The following is a 22,352-nucleotide window of genomic DNA, read 5'->3' on the forward strand; positions in this document are numbered from 1 at the left end:
TCAATTGCCATATTTGATGTTTTCCGTGCACACAGGTGTCAAGAAGTCCTAGATGCTTTGTCTAAAGCTCGAATTCAACATGTTTTTGTACCTGCGGGTTGTACTGGGGAACTTCAGCCAATGGATCTTAGCGTGAATGGTGAGCTCAAAGCTGCCATGAAAAACGAATTCACGAACTGGTACGCAGATATGGTTGCTGAAGATCTTAAAGATTCATCCACCATCAACAAGGTTGACTTAAGACTTTCTGTTCTCAAGCCGTTACATGCTAAGTGGTTGAGTAAAGTGTTCCACGACTTGAAGTCAAAGAAAGACATTATCTTGCTAGGTTGGAAAAAGTCTGGTATAAGTGACTGTATAAAGTGTTAAATTGTATTTTTAATGAACTACATGTAGTGTTGAACTTGTGCTCAATGAACAATAGTAGCTTGTGCTTTATGAACAATATTATCTTCTGATGATCTTTGTTATTTTGTTATTTATTATTTATTTATTGTAATAAATTGTATTATATAACTTGTTTTTATTTCTAAGTTTCAAAAGGTTTACTTATACTGAAAATACACATGCTCCACTGAACAATTACAAACAATATTAACAAAATAAAATAACATCGTAATTTGTCACTTTATATAATAATCGAACAGCATTCAAAAGTAATTACTAGTACTAGTATCCCATTCATAAAAGTTCCCGGCAATATTGTTCAATCATAAACATATTACAGACACATTACCAATTAAAAGTCGAAGTGTTATAAAAATGTCACCTGGCTTCACTGATTACAGATTAGCGGAAATAAGTTGTAAAAACATATTACCCTTAAATGCCCCAGGTGAAAGGTTAAACACATCACACCACTGAACAAAGGGAGATAAATCAATCACAAATTGACATTGGAAAAATGAAAGTAAGAATGCGAGGTTTAATTATTGCGATCGTCCGACGCTCGCATTATTCGCATTAATAAAAACCTCGCAATAATTTCTGAATTTACAGTATATGATTGTTCCATTCCAACCATATAAAAATTCAATAAACAGAGAATTAAATCTGTTGCTAGACGATAATGTTAAATTTTAAATCTAATATGAGCCTCAACGTTATAAGTATAACAAAATTATAATACATGTTAATATAAATCTACAACATGAATTAATGTTTTTTTTTGTTTTTTTTTTAGATTTTATATAAACATATAATGAGGAACCTCGTTTGATAAACTTTTTATCATCACTGCCATAGATGAACCATAAACATATTTTTATCTTTTAATAAGTGGACTCCTATATATTCTTATTAACTTTAGGATTTATCCATTTTTTAAATTTTAAATCTAAATAGTGTTTTAATCTTGTGACAATATGCTATGTACAGTGTAAATACAAGTTTTTACCTTTTATCCTTATTATTTTGTTTTACTAAAACTAAGTACATATTAAAGCCTAACAATTTTATTTATTATTTATTTTATAAATAACTACGCATTTTAAAAAATTAACCTAAAACTAGGATATTTTTAATGCGGTGACCCTGCAAATAGGGTGGACTTCCGAAGAAGAAGAAGAAGAGTCCAATTATTTTAAATAATAAAGAAGATATAAGGCCAAGAACATATCAAAATTCTTGGACATGTGTTGACGATATCATACCAGATAGATCATAAGATGTATAGTTCTTTGGGAAAAGTTTCTTCAAATAATATGAATATGCACGAGCACATTTGTACTTAAAAAATGGTTATTAATGTCCTAACATTGAGGGGGTATCCCTAGGTGTTGTTCCCAACCTGATAAAGGTCCTTCTTTGTGTATAATTTTAAATTGGAAAAGTCAACAACTATTTAGTATCCTTACAAATGAAAATAATTCCTAGTCTTACAGCTACATGTTTTCTGCTGATATAATAACTAGAATCATGCAAATAAACTTAAAAAAAAGGCATGTAAGCTCATCTTACAAATATGACACTTTTTCTAGACCACAAAACAGCACGCGCAAAATAGTCGTTGCAAAGAATTGTAACCTTTAAAATTGTTGTCGCGCACTAAAACCCCCATGGGCACTTTCAAAAGTTGGCAGGTATGCAACAGTTGTATTTTCAACACTGTAGTCAGACATATCCGCCTCAAATTTGAATACAAAGAATATGATATAAAATGTGTACAACATTGTAAATATCTAGGTGTGTATTTAAGTGCTTCGGGTAAATTCTACTTTGCTCAGAATGAATCATACAAGAAGGCTTAAAAGGCATATTTTAAACTTAGAAAAAAATTATTATCTCTAAATCCTAAATAGTTTATACATGTTTTTGATCATAATATAAAGCTTATTCTTCTTTGTGGAAGTGAAATTTCAGGAGCTCATTCAATCCCTTGATATATATAGCAAAATTTGGGGATATGGAAACCAGTTAATTAGTATTGATAAATTTTATTCAAATTTAACTTGTGAAAGCTACACAGAAAATTTTGTAAATTTATTCTGGATGTACACAAAAAAAACAACACAATTTTTGTAGCCTTATGAGTCGGTTTCCACTGTACCTTGAATTAGTTAAGTCTATTTTGAATTATTGGTCTACACTAGAAAAATTTTAAAAGACTCATTTTCTTTAATGCAAGATGCATACCAGCATTCAAAAACTTTAATTTCACAGTATTAATCGTCCTCCAAACCGTAGACTATGCCAGAAATGTAGAATTCTGGTAATCTTGAAAATGAAGTTCATTTTCAATATAACTACATGTAACACAGACATTATTTCTGAATCATGTTCCAATTTGATTAATTTTAATTCGTAAGAGAAATTGCTAAGGATGTTGTCTTGTGATAACTCAACTGTATTAAAAGAGTTGTGCATATTCCTGGTAAAACACTGCAAATAGCAGATTTATATTCCATGTTTCGCTAAATTAGCTATTGCTTTGATTTAAAAAAAAAAAATTGTTAATTGACCGGATTCAGTTTCTCGATTTATATTTTCATCTGCTTCTGAAACGGGGAGGATTGTTGTTATTGTCTAATGCCATCAACAGTATATCCTTGAGCACCGTCTCTTGGTCTCTTCTGCAGATGAAAATATTTCCGTCTTTATAGATAATAATTTAAGTCTGTTCAAACTTTACTTTTGATAAGGTTTTCTTTATTTGCTGGACATAGAAATAATAATGGTAATAAGGAAGGAAGGGAAAAGGGTACTTTTAATGTATTTTCTTATTAATGCTTTTTTCATTTGTCTATAATTATAATATCTGTCGCGTTATACAATAAACAATGTCTCATGTTTGTTGCTTATACTATCATTATTGGTAAATACCCCCTGTCATGCCTTGTGAGACCCTGATTGGAAAAATAAAATATTTGATTTGATTTATTTGATTTGTATTCAAATTTTAACATCGGTATCAATAAATATTTACGGGAAATATGCAACTTACTGCCATTGTCATAAACTCTAAATAGTTGAAAAGAAATTGATAAAACATATTTTTAACCGCTAACCGAGCCCCTATTGCCGTGAGACAAACTCAACAAACAGTTATGGATACAAATATGGATATTTGTATGAATTGACGGACCGGTCTTCCTTTAAAAGTTACAGTCATCCTTTACAAATTATGACAATTCTTCATTTTAAAATGTGTCTGTTGTCGATCAGTAATTACTGTACCTATTATTTGGCTGAGTAATTCCCATTCCTCTGAACTGAGTGTGGCCTTGAGTTGATCTTTATGATCCTGGATAGACTGGACAAAACCACCTTTGTATTCCCTGTCTACGAAGTCTTCAATAGCCCTGGGTACAGTATAGAGTATAATAAAGGCTGCCTGTAAAAGGTTGTCTTCCTCTGATAATATTCTGTAAATATAGAATATTTGTAATAACTTGTTATGTTATGGAGGAGGTGTGCTGAGAAACTTGTTGAAGTATAATAAAATATCTCTGAGAAATTCCACAATATTATTGATGTAAATTTAGACAGTGGATTGATTTGTTTTCGATTCTTTCAAATTATGTGGTGTTTTGAGATCCTAGAAACTGTCTTAAATTTTTAACATAAATCTAAAATGTGTACTTCACTTCGTCTTCTCAACAAAATACTGTTATAAACGGTTCATCAAACTTGTCGTATATTCTACGGTTGATTTAATGATTTGGAAAACAAAACTTTGTGATCTTTCACTACAGACGGTTTTTACTACATTAATCATGTTAATTGTTCAGTTTTTAACCAACATATTAAATCACTGGTAAATATTAAAACAACTTACGGTTGAGATTCAATCGACGGGATATGTGTACTTCTCCTCCCTTCAAATTCTGTAATAAAAATAATAATACATCATACATGTCATACTTATTATTTAGTTCTACAAAGTTACTTATTACTTGTAACATCTCATGAATCAAGAAAATATATATTGAAATTCCTTTCTTGATCATATATCATTTGCCAAAAAAAAAAATATATATATTACAAAATCTTTATAGCCATAAATAGAATAAACAAAATACTAAGCTCTGATGGAAAATAGAGCCATTGTTTCCATTGATAATAGTATTCTCTCCAAAACAATAATTTTAAAACTGCAAATGTATTTGACTCAATCTTATTATATATTTTCAACAACAAGAAATAATTTTAATGAACTGTTGACACAAAGACATGTCTCGACTGTCGGCATAAAATTTAGAAAAAAGACCATTTGATGGGCAGCTCCATTACTAAGTAAGACAAAGTCTCTAATTTCTACTATCATTATTTCTGTTATTTCTTACTAATCATACTTTATAGGCCGCACCCCTGTATGGCAGGTTAAATTTAGGAGAATAAAACCGCGGACTATAGAAGACTTAAGTCGGTAGCTGGCAGAGCTTTGTAATAGTCGTCAAACTGATATGTACTGATAGTAAAAAGTAAAATCACAAAAATACTGAACTCAGAGGAAAATCAATTCGGAAAATCCATAATCACATGGCAAAATCAAATAACAAAACGCATCAAAAACGATTGGACAAGAACTGTCATATTCCTGACTTGGTACAGGCATTTTCAAATGTAGAAAATTTTTATGCAACTGTATGTATTTAAATCATTTATTTATCGCAAGTAGTTCATATAAAACTATTTTGAGCAAAAAACCTATTATTAGAAATTGCAAATTAATTGAAAGTCATTGAACCATGGCCAGAGGACAGGGCTTAAATGGGCATCTATGAGAAAACCATGCAGATGGTGCTCCATGCAAAGTTGTTTGATTTTGATGAAACTTTGCTGACATGTTCAGGTTGACCTCATATGAAAGTCATGCAAGTTTGAAGCCCTTACACTGCTGGTAACCATGGCAACGATAGGGATTTAGGGTATTTTCGAGTTTATTTATAGATGCATTTACTGAAATGCATAGATTTCATAAATTTCTCAAATAGAAATAAATACTATAAGGCAGATTTTACAGTATTGTGTTCTGTCTCCTACTTTCATGTTGCTAACGTGAAAGAGACAAAAATGAGTAACGTTAGCGACATTTGGACATGTCACATGAGCAACAACATCTTTAAAAGTTAAAATGTATGCACACAGTGATGTTTAATATATGCCTGGAGTAATAAAATTGTACAGTCTGGTTTAGAATTTCTAAATATACAGAATGTCATTTGCAGGTGTACTTTATATCAAATGAATACACAAGAAACCAAAAAATGAGTAACGTTAGCGACATTTGGACATGTCACATGAGCAACAACATCTTTAAAAGTTAAAATGTATGCACACAGTGATGTTTAATATACGCCTGGGGTAATAAAATTGTACAGTCTGGTTTAGAATTTCTAAATATACAGAATGTCATTTGCAGGTGTACTTTATATCAACTGAATACACAAGAAACCAATTCGTAATAGTAACATTAGCAACATCTACTATCATGACATTACGTTTTGTTGCGAACGTCTTTTTGGTGGACGGAATACATTTAAGGTCCTCTTGTAACGATATTACATACAACTTCCCATCTTTGCTTCCCCATCATGTGAAGGAACTGACTCCGAATCTATTTCTGCAAAGGGCGATATCGTAACTCCTATACAGGAGAGTTACAGATCTAAATATATGTTGCTCACGTGACACTGATTTGGACGGAAACGTCGAGAGTAACGTTCGCAAAAAATAAAACAGCCAATGATATTGATTCCTCAAGTCCTTTGAACCCCTTACGTCATCCAAATTTAATATGATTGCTATTTTCAATTATTTATAAAACCCGGGATAAAAATAACTACAATGGGCTGTCTGAGAACCATCAAGAAAATTGCGATCGTGACATACCACAATGGACGGAAAAGACGTGACGTTAGCAACAATATTATTAAATTACCTTTTTTAGCCTTTACCAATAAAAAACTGCCTTAAAGTTATGATTAAAACACAAAAGAAGACTTTTTATTAAAATATAAGTCCATGTTATTAGGCTCCACTTATAAATAATACTTCAAAATTCCACTCCAAATAAGCTGGATGTCAGTAAAGTAGGTCATGATGTCTATTCCATGTCCAATATTTTGAAATTGAAAACCCTCTAATTCTAACAAAAAACACAAACACAGAGTAATTTTTATTTTTATTTACTCAGAAAGACACATTTTATTCAATAACATAATGCATTACTCCATTACACAGTCGGTTTCACAGTTTCAGCAATTGCTTTTTTGATGGATACAAAAAAACAATATTTCCTTCTTATTGTAAAATCTGCCATAATACTTCTGAGTGTTTAAATACTTTAATAGCACAGATAGGATGTGTATGAAGTATAAATCACATAATTTTATTAAACATAATGATATATATAGAAAATAAGGGTGTGGCAAAACACATAAAATGATAAAAAATATGGCCTTTTCATCTAATCACACTAAAACAGACACTACAGCCCAAAAGTCGCTTGAATTTACCCTAAATTTCAGAAATGCTTTGCATTTTCTTTGGTTCAAAATATTTTGAAGGGATTTCGGTTGCAAATTAATTTTATAGATTTTATTGATCATTTAGATAGCCTCCCCCCCTTTTTTTTTGTATTTTCGCAATAAATTGAGGAAAGTCTCATATTTTAATGAAACCAAGCATTCAAAAATAAATACTTAAATTATACAGATTGTAACATGCAATATAGGTAAATCAAATAGAAAATTCAAAGTGAAATGGATTTTTGTGTCACAAACAATAGTAAGCATAAGGCTTTAAAAAGGGGGGGGGCTACCAAAGACAATTTTTTTTTGGTATTTTTTTTTATTCCAAATTCCTTTAGTACACTTGTCCCTATTACTTTAAAGAGTAAAATCCATTCATTTCTTCCTAGTAATCCCATTTTTGGTTATTGCAGCTTGCTAATTACTAAAGTTGTATTCTGGTTACTGAAAAATGATATGAAATTCAATGTCAAGTTCATCATATTGAAAAATCTTAAGTATTGACATTCAGAAGTTGTGTCTGACAACTAAAATTAAGACAGGTTGCAACCTTTTACTTGCACGCTGGTTACCATATAAGTCATTTTGATCATGAGTACCTGAGACAGTGTGGATAAAATCTGAATTTCTATTGTACAAAGGGAGATAATCCAATAAAAATGATGATTTTTAAAACCTTAAAATTGCATGTACATATTAATTTAAACTAACATACACTTCATCAATTTAATAAAATATAAACATATCTCTATTTGGTTATCTGGAGAGAGAGTTAATAGTGCATTTGAGCATATACTCTTGGTTTGCTTTTGTTGTAGTACTTTCTAAAATTCTCCTAAACTAGAGGCTCTAAAGAGCCTGTGTCGCTCACCTTGGTCTATGTGCATATTAAACAAAGGACACAAATGGATTCATGACAAAATTGTATTTTGGTGATGGTGATGTGTTTGAAGTTCTTCCTTTACTGAACGATTTTGCTTCTTACAATTATATCTATAATGAACTTTGCCCATTAGTAACAGAGAACTATATTTGGTAAAAATTTACATATATTTACCAAATTAATGAAAATTGTTAAAAATTGACTATAAAGGGCAATAACTCCTTAAGGGGTCAATTGACCATTTAGGTCATGTTGACTTATTTGTAGATCTTACTTTGCTGAACATTATTGCTGTTTACAGTTTATCGCTATCTATAATAGTATTCAAGATAACCAAAAACGGCAAAATTTCTTTAAAAATTACCAATTGGAGGGCAGCAACCCAACAACCAGTTGTCCAATTCATCTGAAAAATTCAGGGCAGATAGATATTGACTTGATTAACAATTTAACTTCTTGTCAGATTTGCTCTAGATGCTTTGAATTCATAGTTATAAGCCAAAAACTGCATTTTACCCCTATGTTCTATTTTTAGCCGTGGCGGCCATCTTGGTTGAATGGCCAGGTCATCGGACACATTTTTCAAACTAGATACCCCAAAGATGATTGTGGCCTAGTAGTTTCAGTGGAGATTTTGTAAAAGATTACTTAGATTTATGAAAAATGGTTAAAGATTGACTATAAAGGGCAATAACTCTAAAGGGGTCAACTGACCATTTTAGTCATGTTGACTTATTTGTAGATCTTACTTTGCTGAACATTATTGCTGTTTACAATTTATCTCTATCTATAATAATATTCAAGATAATAACCAAAAACAGCAAAATTTCCTCAAAATTACCAATTCAGGGGCAGCAACCCAACAACCGATTGACCGATTCATCTGAAAATTTCAGGGCAGATAGATCTTGACCTGATAAACATTTTTATCCCATGTCAGATTTCCTCAAAATGCTTTGGTTTTTGAGTTATAAGCCAAAAACTGCATTTTACCCCTATGTTCTATTTTTAGCGGTGGCGGCCATCTTGGTTAGTTGACCAGGTCACGCCACACATTTTTTAAACTAGATACCCCAAAGATGATTGTGGCCAAGTTTGGATTAATTTGGCCCAGTAGTTTCAGAGGAGAAGATTTTTGTAAAAGATTAATTTAATTTATGAAAAATGGTATAATTGACTATAAAGGGCAATAACTCCTAAACGGGTCAACTGACCATTTTGGTAATGTTGACTTATTTGTAGATCTTACTTTGCTGAACATTATTGCTGTTTACAGTTTATCTCTATCTATAATAATATTCAAGATAATAACCAAAAACAGCAAAATTTCCTCAAAATTACCAATTCAGGGGCAGCAACCCAACAACCGATTGACTGATTCATCTGAAAATTTCAGGGCAGATAGATCTTGACCTGATAAACATTTTTATCCCGTCAGATTTCCTCAAAATGCTTTGGTTTTAGAGTTATAAGCCAAAAACTGCATTTTACCCCTTTGTTCTATTTTTAGCCGTGGCGGCCATCTTGGTTGGTTGACCAGGTCACGCCACACATTTTTTAAACTAGATACCCCAAAGATGATTGTGGCCAAGTTTGGATTAATTTGGCCCAGTAGTTTCAGAGGAGAAGATTTTTGTAAAAGATTACTTTAATTTTAATTAACGAAAAATGGTTAAAAATTGACTATAAAGGGCAATAACTCCTAAACGGGTCAACTGACCATTTTGGTCATGTTGACTTATTTGTAGATCTTACTTTGCTGAACATTATTGCTGTTTACAGTTTATCTCTATCTATAATAATATTCAAGATAATAACCAAAAACAGCAAAATTTCCTCAAAATTACCAATTTAGGGGCAGCAACCCATCAACCGATTGACCGATTCATCTGAAAATTTCAGGGCAGATAGATCTTGACCTGATAAACATTTTTACCCCATGTCAGATTTGCTCTAAATGCTTTGGTTTTTGAGTTATAAGCCAAAAACTGCATTTTACCCCTATGTTCTATTTTTAGCCGTGGCGGCCATTTTGGTTGGTTGACCGGGTCACGCCACACATTTTTTAAACTAGATACCCCAATGATGATTGTGGCCAAGTTTGGTTTGATTTGGCCCAGTAGTTTCAGAGGAGAAGATTTTTGTAAAAGTTAACGACGACGGACGACGACGACGACGACGGACGACGGACGACGGACGACGACGGACGACGGACGCCAAGTGATGAGAAAAGCTCACTTGGCCCTTCGGGCCAGGTGAGCTAAAAAAGGTCTAAATTTATAAATTCTCTTTTAGCATTGATACATTTTTAAATATCTCAATCTGTATAAATGATCATAAATGTTATTATTTTTTATAGCATTAGTATTATATTTAACAATCAATGAAGGTGATACAATAACACTAAATGGTGCTTACATGCAAGAATAAGATTATTATAAACATGAATAAAAGTTAATTCTAATTGACTTAGCAGCACAAGACAATTGTTGCATTAGTTATAGAATTTAGGGAAGTATTAAATTGTTTCCATACTATCTTATAAGAATTTACATACATGTAACTACATGAACTATGAAAGGTAATTTACTAATAATTCAATGAATAAAACTAGTTAGTCAATCTAAGAAACAATTTCTGACAAATGAAAATATTATTATGCTTATCAAATGGCCAAGTACATTTGTAATCTTCTTGATTGTCTTCAATACTGATGACCTTTTAATACAGAAGTAATTTTAGACTTCTTATTTGCTGATGAGAAAGCCTTGCTGATGGTGAGACAGTGAGAACATTCTATTTCCTAGCAATTATCTCTCTCTTCTCATTTGTGTTGCAACTGTGTGTTGACTAGGTGGTTTTCAAGACTTCAGCGAGATTCACATTGCCGTTTTTTTCCTTTTTTCAAAGCATATGAGTTCCATTTCAATTTATTTTTATTTGAGCTTGCAATTTTTAACATCAACAGGAAAAATCAAAGACAGATCAGAGCCTTATTCAAGTATCAGTAATATTATCTAAGTTTTTCTTCATCATAAACATGTTTATCAACAAAAATGTGTCTCAGCAATCAGTCTTCTTTCATGAACTCCAGTTATTTTTGGATCACCAAATGTCTGTAAAAAATAATAAGAAAACAATTGTTATACATTAAATGATTGAAATTTCCTAAAAAGAAATTACTTATCAACTTTGTCTTATATGTAATATGTGTTTCGATTATCACAACTCTGACATTCCAGTACATAGAATAAGAAATAAAGTTTACTAGCTAAAAATGGACCTAAATTTGATTTTTTTCTTATTCCAAGCTGCAGCAAACTTAATTTTAATGAAGTAAATTTTGCAGATTTCATCTTGTATTTTTGACGTTATGACAATACAAAAATAGGGAGATGAGTATTGATTGCAAATGAGACAAATATCCACAAAAGTTCAAATGAAATGAATGTAATGCCTCTGTACAACCTTCAACAATGAGAATAAAACAGCTCAAGGGTACATTCTATTACAAATGCAGAAATTGCACCTTCATCAGGTTGGGAGGGGGGCACTACATGTATATAGACACTACATTCAAACTTGATTCACATGATACAGTTCAGAATTTGGATTGTGATGAATTATTAGACACATCATACATGTAGGTTTCTGACACAGAATAAATGTGGTAAAAGAACTGATGATTTTGAAAATGGACTTGTGCCAATATCCAAAATCTAAAGTTTAAAAGACATGATTAGATTTATAATATCAAAGAACCGCATATATGCAATTTTTAATGAATTTAAACAAAGTTAAAGTTTGGACCCCAATTTGAAGCAACTTGAAAACTGAGCCCAAATCATAAATCTAAACATGCTAAATGCATGATAACATTTAGCATAGAAAAAAAATCTTCAATAATATTTTAATAAACTAACAAAGGTTTTTATGCCCCCATGATCTTTTTTGCAATTTGAAAATGAATATTAAAAATCTAAACATATAAGAAGTATTTAACCCAAAAAAGTACAATACACCGCTTTATTTTGCATAATATCAAAGAACACCAATTATTCAATTGTTTTATGAAATCAAGTTTAACTTTGGACCCTTTTGACCCTATAGCTGATATAGACCAATTTAAAAACAAGCCAAAACATTTGAAATTGGTAAAACAATAAGCATTGGAAACAAATATATAATTAATTTTACAGCTAATTTCCTACGGCATGTAAATCTAAGACTTCGGGTAGCTTGCATGGTTTGTTTGTATATTGTACAATTGCAATTGACATAACGTCTAATCAAATTTAAAAGTACTCCATAAAGGTTCAAATATGCCTATATTTATTGTTTGAAGATATCAACCTTAATTACAAAGCTTGAATCAATATTTATACAAACAGAGCAAGCAAACCTACCAAAGTTTTACTCTACACACATTAGAAAAATAGCTGTAATAATGAAAAAGTGTTTTTTCAAAAATGAAAAATACAAATGTAGTCTTCAGGTTTACCATAAATGCATGTATACTATATACATAAATGAGGATCTCAGTGTCAAGCTGACAAGAAAACATATTTTTTTCTAGGTTTAATTCTTATAAAGAGAACAATTCCAACGATGAGTAATGAAAATTTTGTTGTGTAAACTGTACTGATATGGCCCTTAATTGATCATAAAAAAATAATTTGAGTGTTCTGTGTGTTATGTTTACTTTTGGTTCACCAGATTGTTAAAATTGAAGGGTTAATCTAATTTATTGATTATTTATCATGTTTTTACAATAATAAATGTAACTGGTGAATTTCCAATTTCTATATATGATTATATTTCACAAATAATGCCACAACACAGGTCTTATTTGCTGTCTATTTAGTAGTCTCTTGTTATGACTTGTTTGATTCATTTTTTTATCAATTATATCATATATTTACCTATGTGATCTCCTATCATATCTGCTTTCATTTTAACATTATTTTTGTGCTTTTCCATCTTCAACATTAACCTGTTGATAAGAAATAAAATATTGTATATTTGTACATTTGCATGATCAGTACAGTGAGTTACAATGTACATCTACATGTACATTGTACATTAAGTTGGCTTAACATAATGCATTGGTTCATTGAAAAAAAAAAGTTTTGTAGATATGATAATTAATTTGTGTAAATGTCATAAATGCTATGATATCAATCACATCATCAAGTAATTCATTTCTTCAGTATTGTTATTTTGAATTTGTTTTATCTGAGTAATCTGTAATGTTATAATCTCATGTTGCCCCTTCTGGGCCCTTTAATTTGGAATACATTTGTATGATTATTCTATTCAGATTCTATTTTATTAACGATAGAAGTAGACATGTACAAGTTCTCTTTCCATGTTTATAACTGTGATACATGACCTGCACTAACATGACTAAGGAAATGTAAAGAAAAAGTCTCACAGTAACCAATTTTTAGAGAGAAAAAAAAACAGCTCATAATTGTTAAACATTTTTTTGAGATTGAGAACCATATATTGTATCAATCTAGCTGCATTGTACAATGTACATGTAGTACTGGTAAAGGAATGAATAAAGACAGGAAATTCACAACTCTTTGGGAGCTATATTGTGACTTTAACAGTGCTTAATCAAAACCTGTCACAAAGATCTTTAGGGTAGGGATAAAAATAAAGGTAGGTAAGGGTAGTGCGGTTAACACACATACTTTTTAGTTAGCATAAATGTACAGTAGTTTTCGTATGTTTATGTAATTTATACGTGTTTCTCGTTTCTCCTTTTTTTTTTATATATAAATTAGACCATTGATTTTCCTGTTCGAAGGTTTTTACACTAGTAATTTAGGGGTCCTTTATCATGTTTATAGCTTGTTGTTCCGTGTGAGCCAAGGCTCTGTGTTGAAGGCAGTACATTGACTTATAATGGTTTACTTTAATAAATTGTTATTTGGATGGATAGTGGTCTCATTCGCACTCATACAACATCTTCCTATACCTACATGTATCTACTGAATGTTTTCTATTTCAATGGGTTGTATTTAAAAAAAAAAGGGATTTGAAGCAACCATTATTTTTAAATTAGGAGAAAAAAAACCCAGAGTCAATGGACTCTATTGACAATTTGTCAAACAAACTCAGGGCGAACAGACCTGATACCGGAGGGCTTTGTAATAGAATATATATTTTTATCATGATTCTTGAGAGACTGAGAGAGAAAAAAGTTTTTCTATTAAAATTTAGAAGGCAAACACATAAATCTTTTAGTTTCAGAAGAATTTTAAATCATTAATAATGTATGTCAATGAAAATTAAATCAGTGTTTGCTTCAAGAAAATTATGTAAATACCCCCCCCCCCTTTTTTTTTCCCCAAAGAGAAATGGTCTATGCTCTTCTTCCGATATTTATGTTTTGAATCAGATGTGATGTTTCTACAGTAGGTCTTTTTATGGTGTCAAATTGCTTTTTCTAACCACAAAAAAAAAATAACAAACTTACCAGAACCAACTGAAACTGAAGTTTTGCTTTGAGATTTCCGTTGCTAGATTTGGAAGGGTCATGAAAGGATGGCAGCAACTCATTTTGTCTTCTTGTCTACTGCAATCCAACTCCTGTCCATGTTTGCAGCATATGCATTTTAAAATGTGAGTCTGAAACCTAGACATGATAGTGATAGTCTAGCCTCATGAGTCATGTCTAGACTATCTGATCAGGATCAGACTTATCCCAGTGGCAGTGGGAATGTCTTTGCCACATGGTTTGCTATGTCTTTGTTACACTCTTTCAATAAAAATCAGTGTTTGGCTACATCATATTCATCAAAAATATCATTATTTCCTATCCTTCTGCACATTTGTTGATTTCCCTCCTTCTGTTATTGACACTAAATCTACCTTTTATTGTGAAGAGTTTTACAAAGGGAGATAATTTTAGCTATATTTTTCAGTTTTTCATCTTTTATTCAAATAAGCTTATATCAATTTGCAACCAAAATCCCGTTAAGGAATACTAGTTTGTAGTGAACCATAACGTTTAACAAAATATTTTTTCAATTTGAGTGACTTTTGAGGTTTTATGGACATTTTCAGTACAGGCTGATTTCAAATTTAAGAAAAACACAATTATGTCAATAAAAATAAAAACAAAAATAAAGGTTGAAATAAGATCCAAATTACAGTTTATTTTAGTAGAAAGTCTGAATTTTAAGGCCAAACAATTTTTTTTGTCATATAATACTTTGAACTATTCAATAAAAAAAAACCAAAAATGTCCATTTTCAACAACATTTTCCAGCAAATTTGGTACTAAACTAGAATTGCCCTGTATTCACATAATTTGAGATAAATTGTCATTTTTTAACCATAGAACTATTAGATGTACTTAATACTTTACTAGGAACCCAAAATCAGCTGAAAATTCCACAACCCCTTTCATAATTTTTTTTTGATTTTGCATGGTTTTCTCGTAGACATCCATTTAAACATAGTCGTCAATCTGATATGTATTGATAGCAATGAAACTTCACATACATTATCATTGATCTATCACCAGTAGTTCCTATCAAACTTACTTAAGCAGAAAACTTAACATTTAAATGTTCTAATTAACATGATTAATTGAAATCTCTATTCCATGAAAATTGTTGGTGTAAAATGAAATAAAAGTTTTAGAGGAGAAGATTTTAAAGATTTGTTTTAGATGTCCTCAAGCTGAAAAATGAAATTGTTGTATTGACTCAAACTAAATCTGTTTGTATTCGTAAAGAAAAAATAACATGAATAAATACCTGTCTTAGAACTAGATATTGACTGTAAATCTGTCGGACTATTTTGAGACGAATCTGTGTCTGCCTCATCTACTGATTGGACCACATCTTCACCATATTCTGTCATTCTTATCTGAGAACAGTCTACGGTGTCTGCCTCATCGTCTGACTGGACCACATCTTTACGACACTCTGTCATTCTCAACAGAGAACTGTCTATGGTGTCTGCCTCATCTACTGACTGGACCACATCTTTACGAGACTCTGTCATTCTCAACAGAGAACTGTCTACGGTGTCTGTCTCATTTACTGACTGGACCACATCTTCACCAGATTCTGTCATTCCCAACAGAGACCCCTCAATGTTGTCTCTCTCGTATACTGAATGGACAAACTGCACATATGGCTCTGTAAGTTTGGGTTAGGATATCCATGTTTTCTATATTCAAATAAAAATTCAAGATTACCATGATATCAGATAAATTAACTCAAAAGTTTACGACTTATATGATGACTTCATGGACTTTGTATATTTGATGAACACAAGAGGATGTGGGTATTTGTCTATGAGACAGCAACCCAATGACACAAATAATTAAAATATCGAGAGGGCAAGTGATTAGTCCACTTGGTTCTCTAGCATGTCTAGACTAGGTGAGCTAAAAAAACAAGTGAACAACCGACTTGGTCCTGTAGCATATCTAGGCCAAGTGAGCTAAAAAAATCAAGTGAATAGCCCATTTGGTCCTCTAGCATGTCTAGGTCAGGTGAGCTAAACAATCAAGTGTCTAGATCACTTGATCATCTAGCATGTCTAGGCCAAGTGAGCTAAAAAAATCAAGTGAATAGCCCATTTGGTCCTCTAGCATGTCTAGGCCAGGTGAGCTAAACAATCAAGTGTCTAGATCACTTGATCATCTAGCATGTCTAGGCCAAGTGAGCTAAAAAAATCAAGTGAATAGCCCATTTGGTCCTCTAGCATGTCTAGGTCAGGTGAGCTAAACAATCAAGTGTCTAGATCACTTGATCATCTAGCATGTCTAGGCCAGGTGAGCTAAACAATTAAGTGAATAGCCCATTTGGTCCTCTAGCATGTCTAGGCCAGGTGAGCTAAACAATCAAGTGACTAGATCACTTGATCATCTAGCATGTCTAGGCCAGGTGAGCTAAACAATTAAGTGAATAGCCTACTTGGTCCTCTAGCATGTCTAGGCCAGGTGTGCTAATCAATCAAGTGAATAGATCACTTGATCATCTAGCATGTCTAGGCCAGGTGAGCTAAACAATTAAGTGAATAGTCCACTCGGTCCTCTAGCATGTCTAAGACAGGTGTGCTAAACAATCAAGTGAATAGTCCACTTGGTTCTCTAGCATGTCTAGGCCAGGTGAGCTAAACAATCAAGTGAATAGCTCTCTTGGTCCTCTAGCATGTCTACGCCAGGTGAGTTAAACAATCAAGTGCAGTCCACTTGGTCATCTATCATGTCTAAGACAGGTGTGCTAAACAATCAAGTGAATGGCTCTCTTGGTCCTCTAGCATGTCTAGGCCAGGTGAGCTATACAATCAAGTGAATAGTCTATTGGTCCTCTGGCATGTCTAGGTCAGGTGATCTATACAATCAAGTGAATAGCCCACGGTCCTCTGGCATGTCTTGGCCAGGTGAGATAAACAATCAAGTGAATCGGTCACTTGGTCCTCTAGCATGTCTAGGCCAGGTCAGCTAAAAACTCAAGTGCAAAATGTGTAGAGTCAGAAGTTAGTTTTATCAAATAGTTCTGTAATTAGATCTATGAATATTGCTTTTATTGATTTGAATTTGTTGTAGTAAATTCATGAAATTACACAAGAACAGAGTCAACTAGACATTATCGAGAAGGGAGCCTTCTCTAAAGGCCCCACTGTGAATAACATGTGGTAAAAAAATTGTATCCTTACCATACATTTTGCCATAGGACATGGGGTTGTCAACTGAAACCAAAGTGTTTGACCTTGACCGTTGACCTAGGAAGTTATACATACATTATGACACACCCTCTGTTGTTGGTTAATATACATGTCAAGTATCAAGTATGTTATTATAACGGTTCTCAAGATATAGAGCAGACACGATCTTTACCATAGAACATGGGGTTGTCAACTGAAAACAATGAAAGTATAATGGTTCTCTAGATATAGAACAGACACAATTTGTTACGGATGGACAGAGGGACAGATAGACCGACGGACGGACGGACGGACAGACTGATCACTATAGGGCGACCCGCCATTAGCCGGGGCCCTATCTAATAACTAAAATAAACTGTTAACATGGAGATGTGTCTTGATATGCAAATGTTGAAATTAAAATAGTAATACTTTAATATGTAAGTTATGCAAATATTCAAAGTCAATGAACCAAGACTGAAATTACAGTGCTAAATAATCTCCATGGAAATGAGTGTGCCAATGCTAGTACAATTGCATACCAAATTCCACTGAAATCTCATAAGTCGTTCCCTTTAAACAAACCTCAACACTAACCTAGGGTGAGGGCTTATATAATCTCCATGGACATGATGGAAATGAACCTTGCTAATGCCAATCCAATTGCATACCAAATATCATTGACTTAACATATATATGATAAGTGGTTCATCTTAAACTGAATTAATCACAAACTAATACATGTAAACTAAGCAAAAGTTTCAAAGTCAATAGACCATGACTGAGAGGGCGGAGCCAAATAATTTCCATGGAAATGAGATATGCCAATGCTTATACAACTGCATACCAAATATCATTGACCTAACACTAGTGGTTCCCCATAAACTGACCTAATCACAAACTAATACATGTAAACTAAGAATAGTTTCAAAGTCAATAGACCATGACTGAGGGGGTGGGACCAAATAATCTCCATAAAAATGAGATGTGCCAAGGCTAATACAACTGCAAACCAAATATCATTGACCTACCACTAGCATGACTAGTGGTTAACCATAAACTAAACCTAATCACAAAGTAATACATTATTGACGCTGTCGCCCCCGCCACCACTGCAGCCGATGCCTGACACACAGGGACTAGACTTGGGAATTTCAAGCTGGGAGCCCAGACCAGAAATTTCATAATTAGTTTCTATATGTTCAACTGAAATATACCTGAAAGTTTAGGGGCCCAGCTCAAAATCTAAGAGCCATGGGCAACTGGCATGACTGGGCTCCCTTTAAGTTTTGTCCCTGAGTCACAACGTACCTATGTCTTGCTTTTTGACTCCATCAAGGCAAAACAAAAAGGACTTTCTTTTGTTCGTTGAAACAATTTATAAATATCTTACAGAAATGAAGGCTTCAGAGCAAATGCAATGTGATTTCAGTATAATATAATAAATTTTTCAAAGGAGCATACATTAAACTTGTTAAAATGATTTGATCAGCACTTATTTTCAAAGTTTCAAAGACATTGCTGATATAAACCTTTGATGTAAGTTTCATAAAATTATGGCAAGAATTAACTATGTTATTTTCCATATAATCAATATTTCCAAAGGGCATAACTCTTTCAGAAATTATTGATAATCACTGATTTCCGAACTTGTCAAAGACATTGATGACAGTCAAAGGTACTACTTGTACTAGTTATTTTTATTTACTTGAAGAAGTAAATAATAATATATAGATATAAGAAGATGTGGTATGAGTGCAAATGAGACAACTCTCCATCCAAGTCACAATTTGTAAATTTTTAAGTAAACCATTTAATATAGGTCAAATAGATATAGGCAGATGTGGTATGAGTGCCAATGAGACAACTCCCCATCCAAATAACAATTTATAAAAGTAAACCATTATAGGTCAAGGTATGGCCTTCAACACGGAGCCTTGGCTCACATCGACCAGCAACATGCAAGCAAGCTATAAAGGGCCCCAAAAATTAGTAATGTAAAACCATTCAAACGGGAAAACCAACGGTCTAATCTATATAAAAACGAGAAACGAGAATCACATATGAACTACATAAACAAACAACAACTACGGTACATCAGATTCCTGACTTAGGACAGGTGCAAACATTTGCAGCGGGATTAAACGTTTTGATGGTACCAAACCTTCTTCCTTTTCTGAAACAATAGTATAACATCACAACATAGAAAAACACACTATAAAATATCAATTGGAAGGCTTAACTCAATCATAGAACGCAAATTAATTTGATCTTTGATAATACCTGAATGCAAATTCATAGTTAATAAAATTTATAAGGGATAAATAATTAAAGTCAAAAGTAAATAAACAGGTTTAAACAAAATTAAAGTAAAAAACCACTATGAAATATTAAACAATTTATAGAAAATCATCACTTTTGAATCCTGTTATCTATGATGAGTTTATCATGTTTATTGAAAAAAGCTGCATCATATCCTACACAGGTAAATGAAAATAAGTTTGTTATTACGTATACTTGATCGACTGTGTGTATAAATCTTTCGTTTAGGAATACCAAGAAATTTCTTTAATATCAATAAAACTAATCTAACACTTGGTACATATGGGGTGAATATCAACAATAAAACTATACAATTAGAGCTAGATAAAACTTCCTGTACAGGTACAAGAACAGTATTTAAGGAGAAATGAAATAATTTTGATGTTCATAGTACAAAGAAGTGAAAATTAGTAGGAATTCCAAATAATCAAAGCTGGTATATAGACAAGATCCATATTAACATAAAATAACACAAGAGTGCACACACTGAAATGTCTCGCCTTCTTTACTAATCCTTGATACTATCTTCATAGACCTAAATATAAAGCTTTAATACAACTGTCACATAAACTCAACATTAACCAATAAAATGAAACATTGATCAATGAACCTTGAAAATGAGGTCAAGGTCAGATGAACCATGCCAGGCAGACATGTACAGCTAACAATTCTTCAATACAACAAATATAGTTATATACTTATTGCTTAAAAATAAAGAAAAACAGACCAAAACACAAACACTTAAAACTAAGCAATGGACCGTGAAAATGAGGTCAAGGTCAAATAAAACCTGCGTAACCGACATATAGATCATAAAATATTTCCATACACCAAATATAGTTGACCTAATGCATAAAGTATTAGAAAAATAGACCAAAAGTAAAAAACTTAACTTTGACCACTGAACCATGAAAATGAGGTCAAGGTCAGATGATACCTGTCAACTAATCATGTACACCTTACAATCATTCCATACACCAATTATAGTAGACCTATTGCATATAGTATAAGAAAAACAGACCAAAACACAAAAACTTAACTATAACCACTGAACCATGAAAATGAGGTCAAGGTCACATGACACCTGCCAGTTGGACATGTACACCTTACAGTCCTTCCATACACCGAATATACTAGACCTATTGCTTATAGTATCTGAGATATGGACTTGACCACGAAAACTTAACCTTGTTCACTGATCCATGAAATGAGGTCGAGGTCAAGTGAAAACAGCCTGACAGGCATTAGGACCTTGCAAGATACGCACATACCAAATATAGTTATCCAATGACTTATAATAAGAGAGAATTTAACATTACAAAAAATCTGAACTTTTTTTTCAAGTAGTCACTGAACCATGAAAATTAGGTCAAGGACATTGGACATGTGACTGACGGAAAGTTCGTAACATGAGGCATCTATATACAAAGTATGAAGCATCCAGGTCTTCTACCTTCTAAAATATAAAGCTTTTAAGAAGTGAGCTAACACCGCCGCTGCCGCCGGATCACTATCCCTATGTCGAGCTTTCTGCAACAAAAGTTGCAGGCTCAACAAAAAAGCATTACAAATAGTATCAACAGGTCAAATTAACAATAAAGTATGATTTGAGAGTACTTGCAGTTACTGACAGCTAGTTAAAAGCCAAAACAATTAATAATAAAAAATCATGCATCAAACATATTGTTCAAAATGACAAAGGGATCAGAGACTAAAATCAACTAAAACACATCCCAGGGATTTAGTATTTTAACGTCATGAACAGCCAAAGAAGACATGATTTGTGCAATGCCAAAAATAAATGTATCGACAGGTAGTAGGATATTTAAAAGTGACTTCTTTATAGATAAAAATGAACGTGTGTGTGTCTCTACACATCCCGTTTGAAAAGAAAATACCATTTAGTTATGTTTTAATTTGCTAATGACAAAGTACGGTCTTCAACACAGAGCCTTGGCTCACACCAAACAGCAAGCTATAAAGGGCCCCCAAAATGACTAGTGTAAAACCCATTTCTACAGGTACAGCCATACTTATATAAGTAAATTTGTTATATTCATATTTTCTTATAACATGTATAAGGTTTGAATAATCTCCCCTTCATTGCCCTTCATTTTCTCAACAAAAAATATTTTTTTTACTAGTACTCTCCCTAAAATTCTGAAGTTTTGGGGATGTAAAAACATACCTTATATATCAGTGTATACAATTTTTCTCTGGTCAGCTCATAATTTTTTATTACAGTTCAACATTTCATCTCATTAATTCAACAAAGAAACTAATTGCGCAATGATCTTAAGTAATTGCGCAAGGCCTTCAACATACGGAGAAATGTCATTTTCATTGACCATGAAATTACACTTAAATGATAAGTAAAGACATCTGCAAAAGACAGACAATTAAAAATTTCATTAGAGCAAAAAAGTCCTAAGAAAAACAAAACAAGAATTAAAAGATAGTATGACTTTTTTACTTGTATAAGTAAAAGAATCTGA

The 22,352-nt window shown here is 32.4% G+C and overlaps 1 protein-coding gene and 1 long non-coding RNA gene across 2 annotated transcripts in view; both read right to left on the bottom strand.

Moving 5' to 3' along the window:
- The window catches only part of LOC143054465 (uncharacterized), a 72,024-nt gene that overhangs the window by 36,802 nt on the left and 12,870 nt on the right, over positions 1-22,352 (bottom strand). Inside the window, exons 2-4 of the mRNA XM_076227484.1 lie at positions 15,633-16,050; positions 4,277-4,325; positions 3,676-3,863 (exon numbers count right to left, since the gene is read on the bottom strand). Coding sequence (XP_076083599.1) covers positions 3,676-3,863; positions 4,277-4,325; positions 15,633-15,954 — 559 coding nt within the window. The 5' untranslated portion in view covers positions 15,955-16,050. The remainder of the gene's footprint in view (positions 1-3,675; positions 3,864-4,276; positions 4,326-15,632; positions 16,051-22,352) is intronic.
- Positions 10,131-15,539, bottom strand: LOC143054469 (uncharacterized). The gene is made up of 3 exons (XR_012971691.1): positions 14,345-15,539; positions 12,780-12,850; positions 10,131-10,973 (listed from the first exon to the last, which is right to left on the bottom strand). It is a non-coding gene; the product is annotated as an uncharacterized LOC143054469 (long non-coding RNA).

The sequence above is a fragment of the Mytilus galloprovincialis genome, chromosome 12 (assembly GCF_965363235.1).
Source record: "Mytilus galloprovincialis chromosome 12, xbMytGall1.hap1.1, whole genome shotgun sequence".
Taxonomy (NCBI): domain Eukaryota; kingdom Metazoa; phylum Mollusca; class Bivalvia; order Mytilida; family Mytilidae; genus Mytilus; species Mytilus galloprovincialis.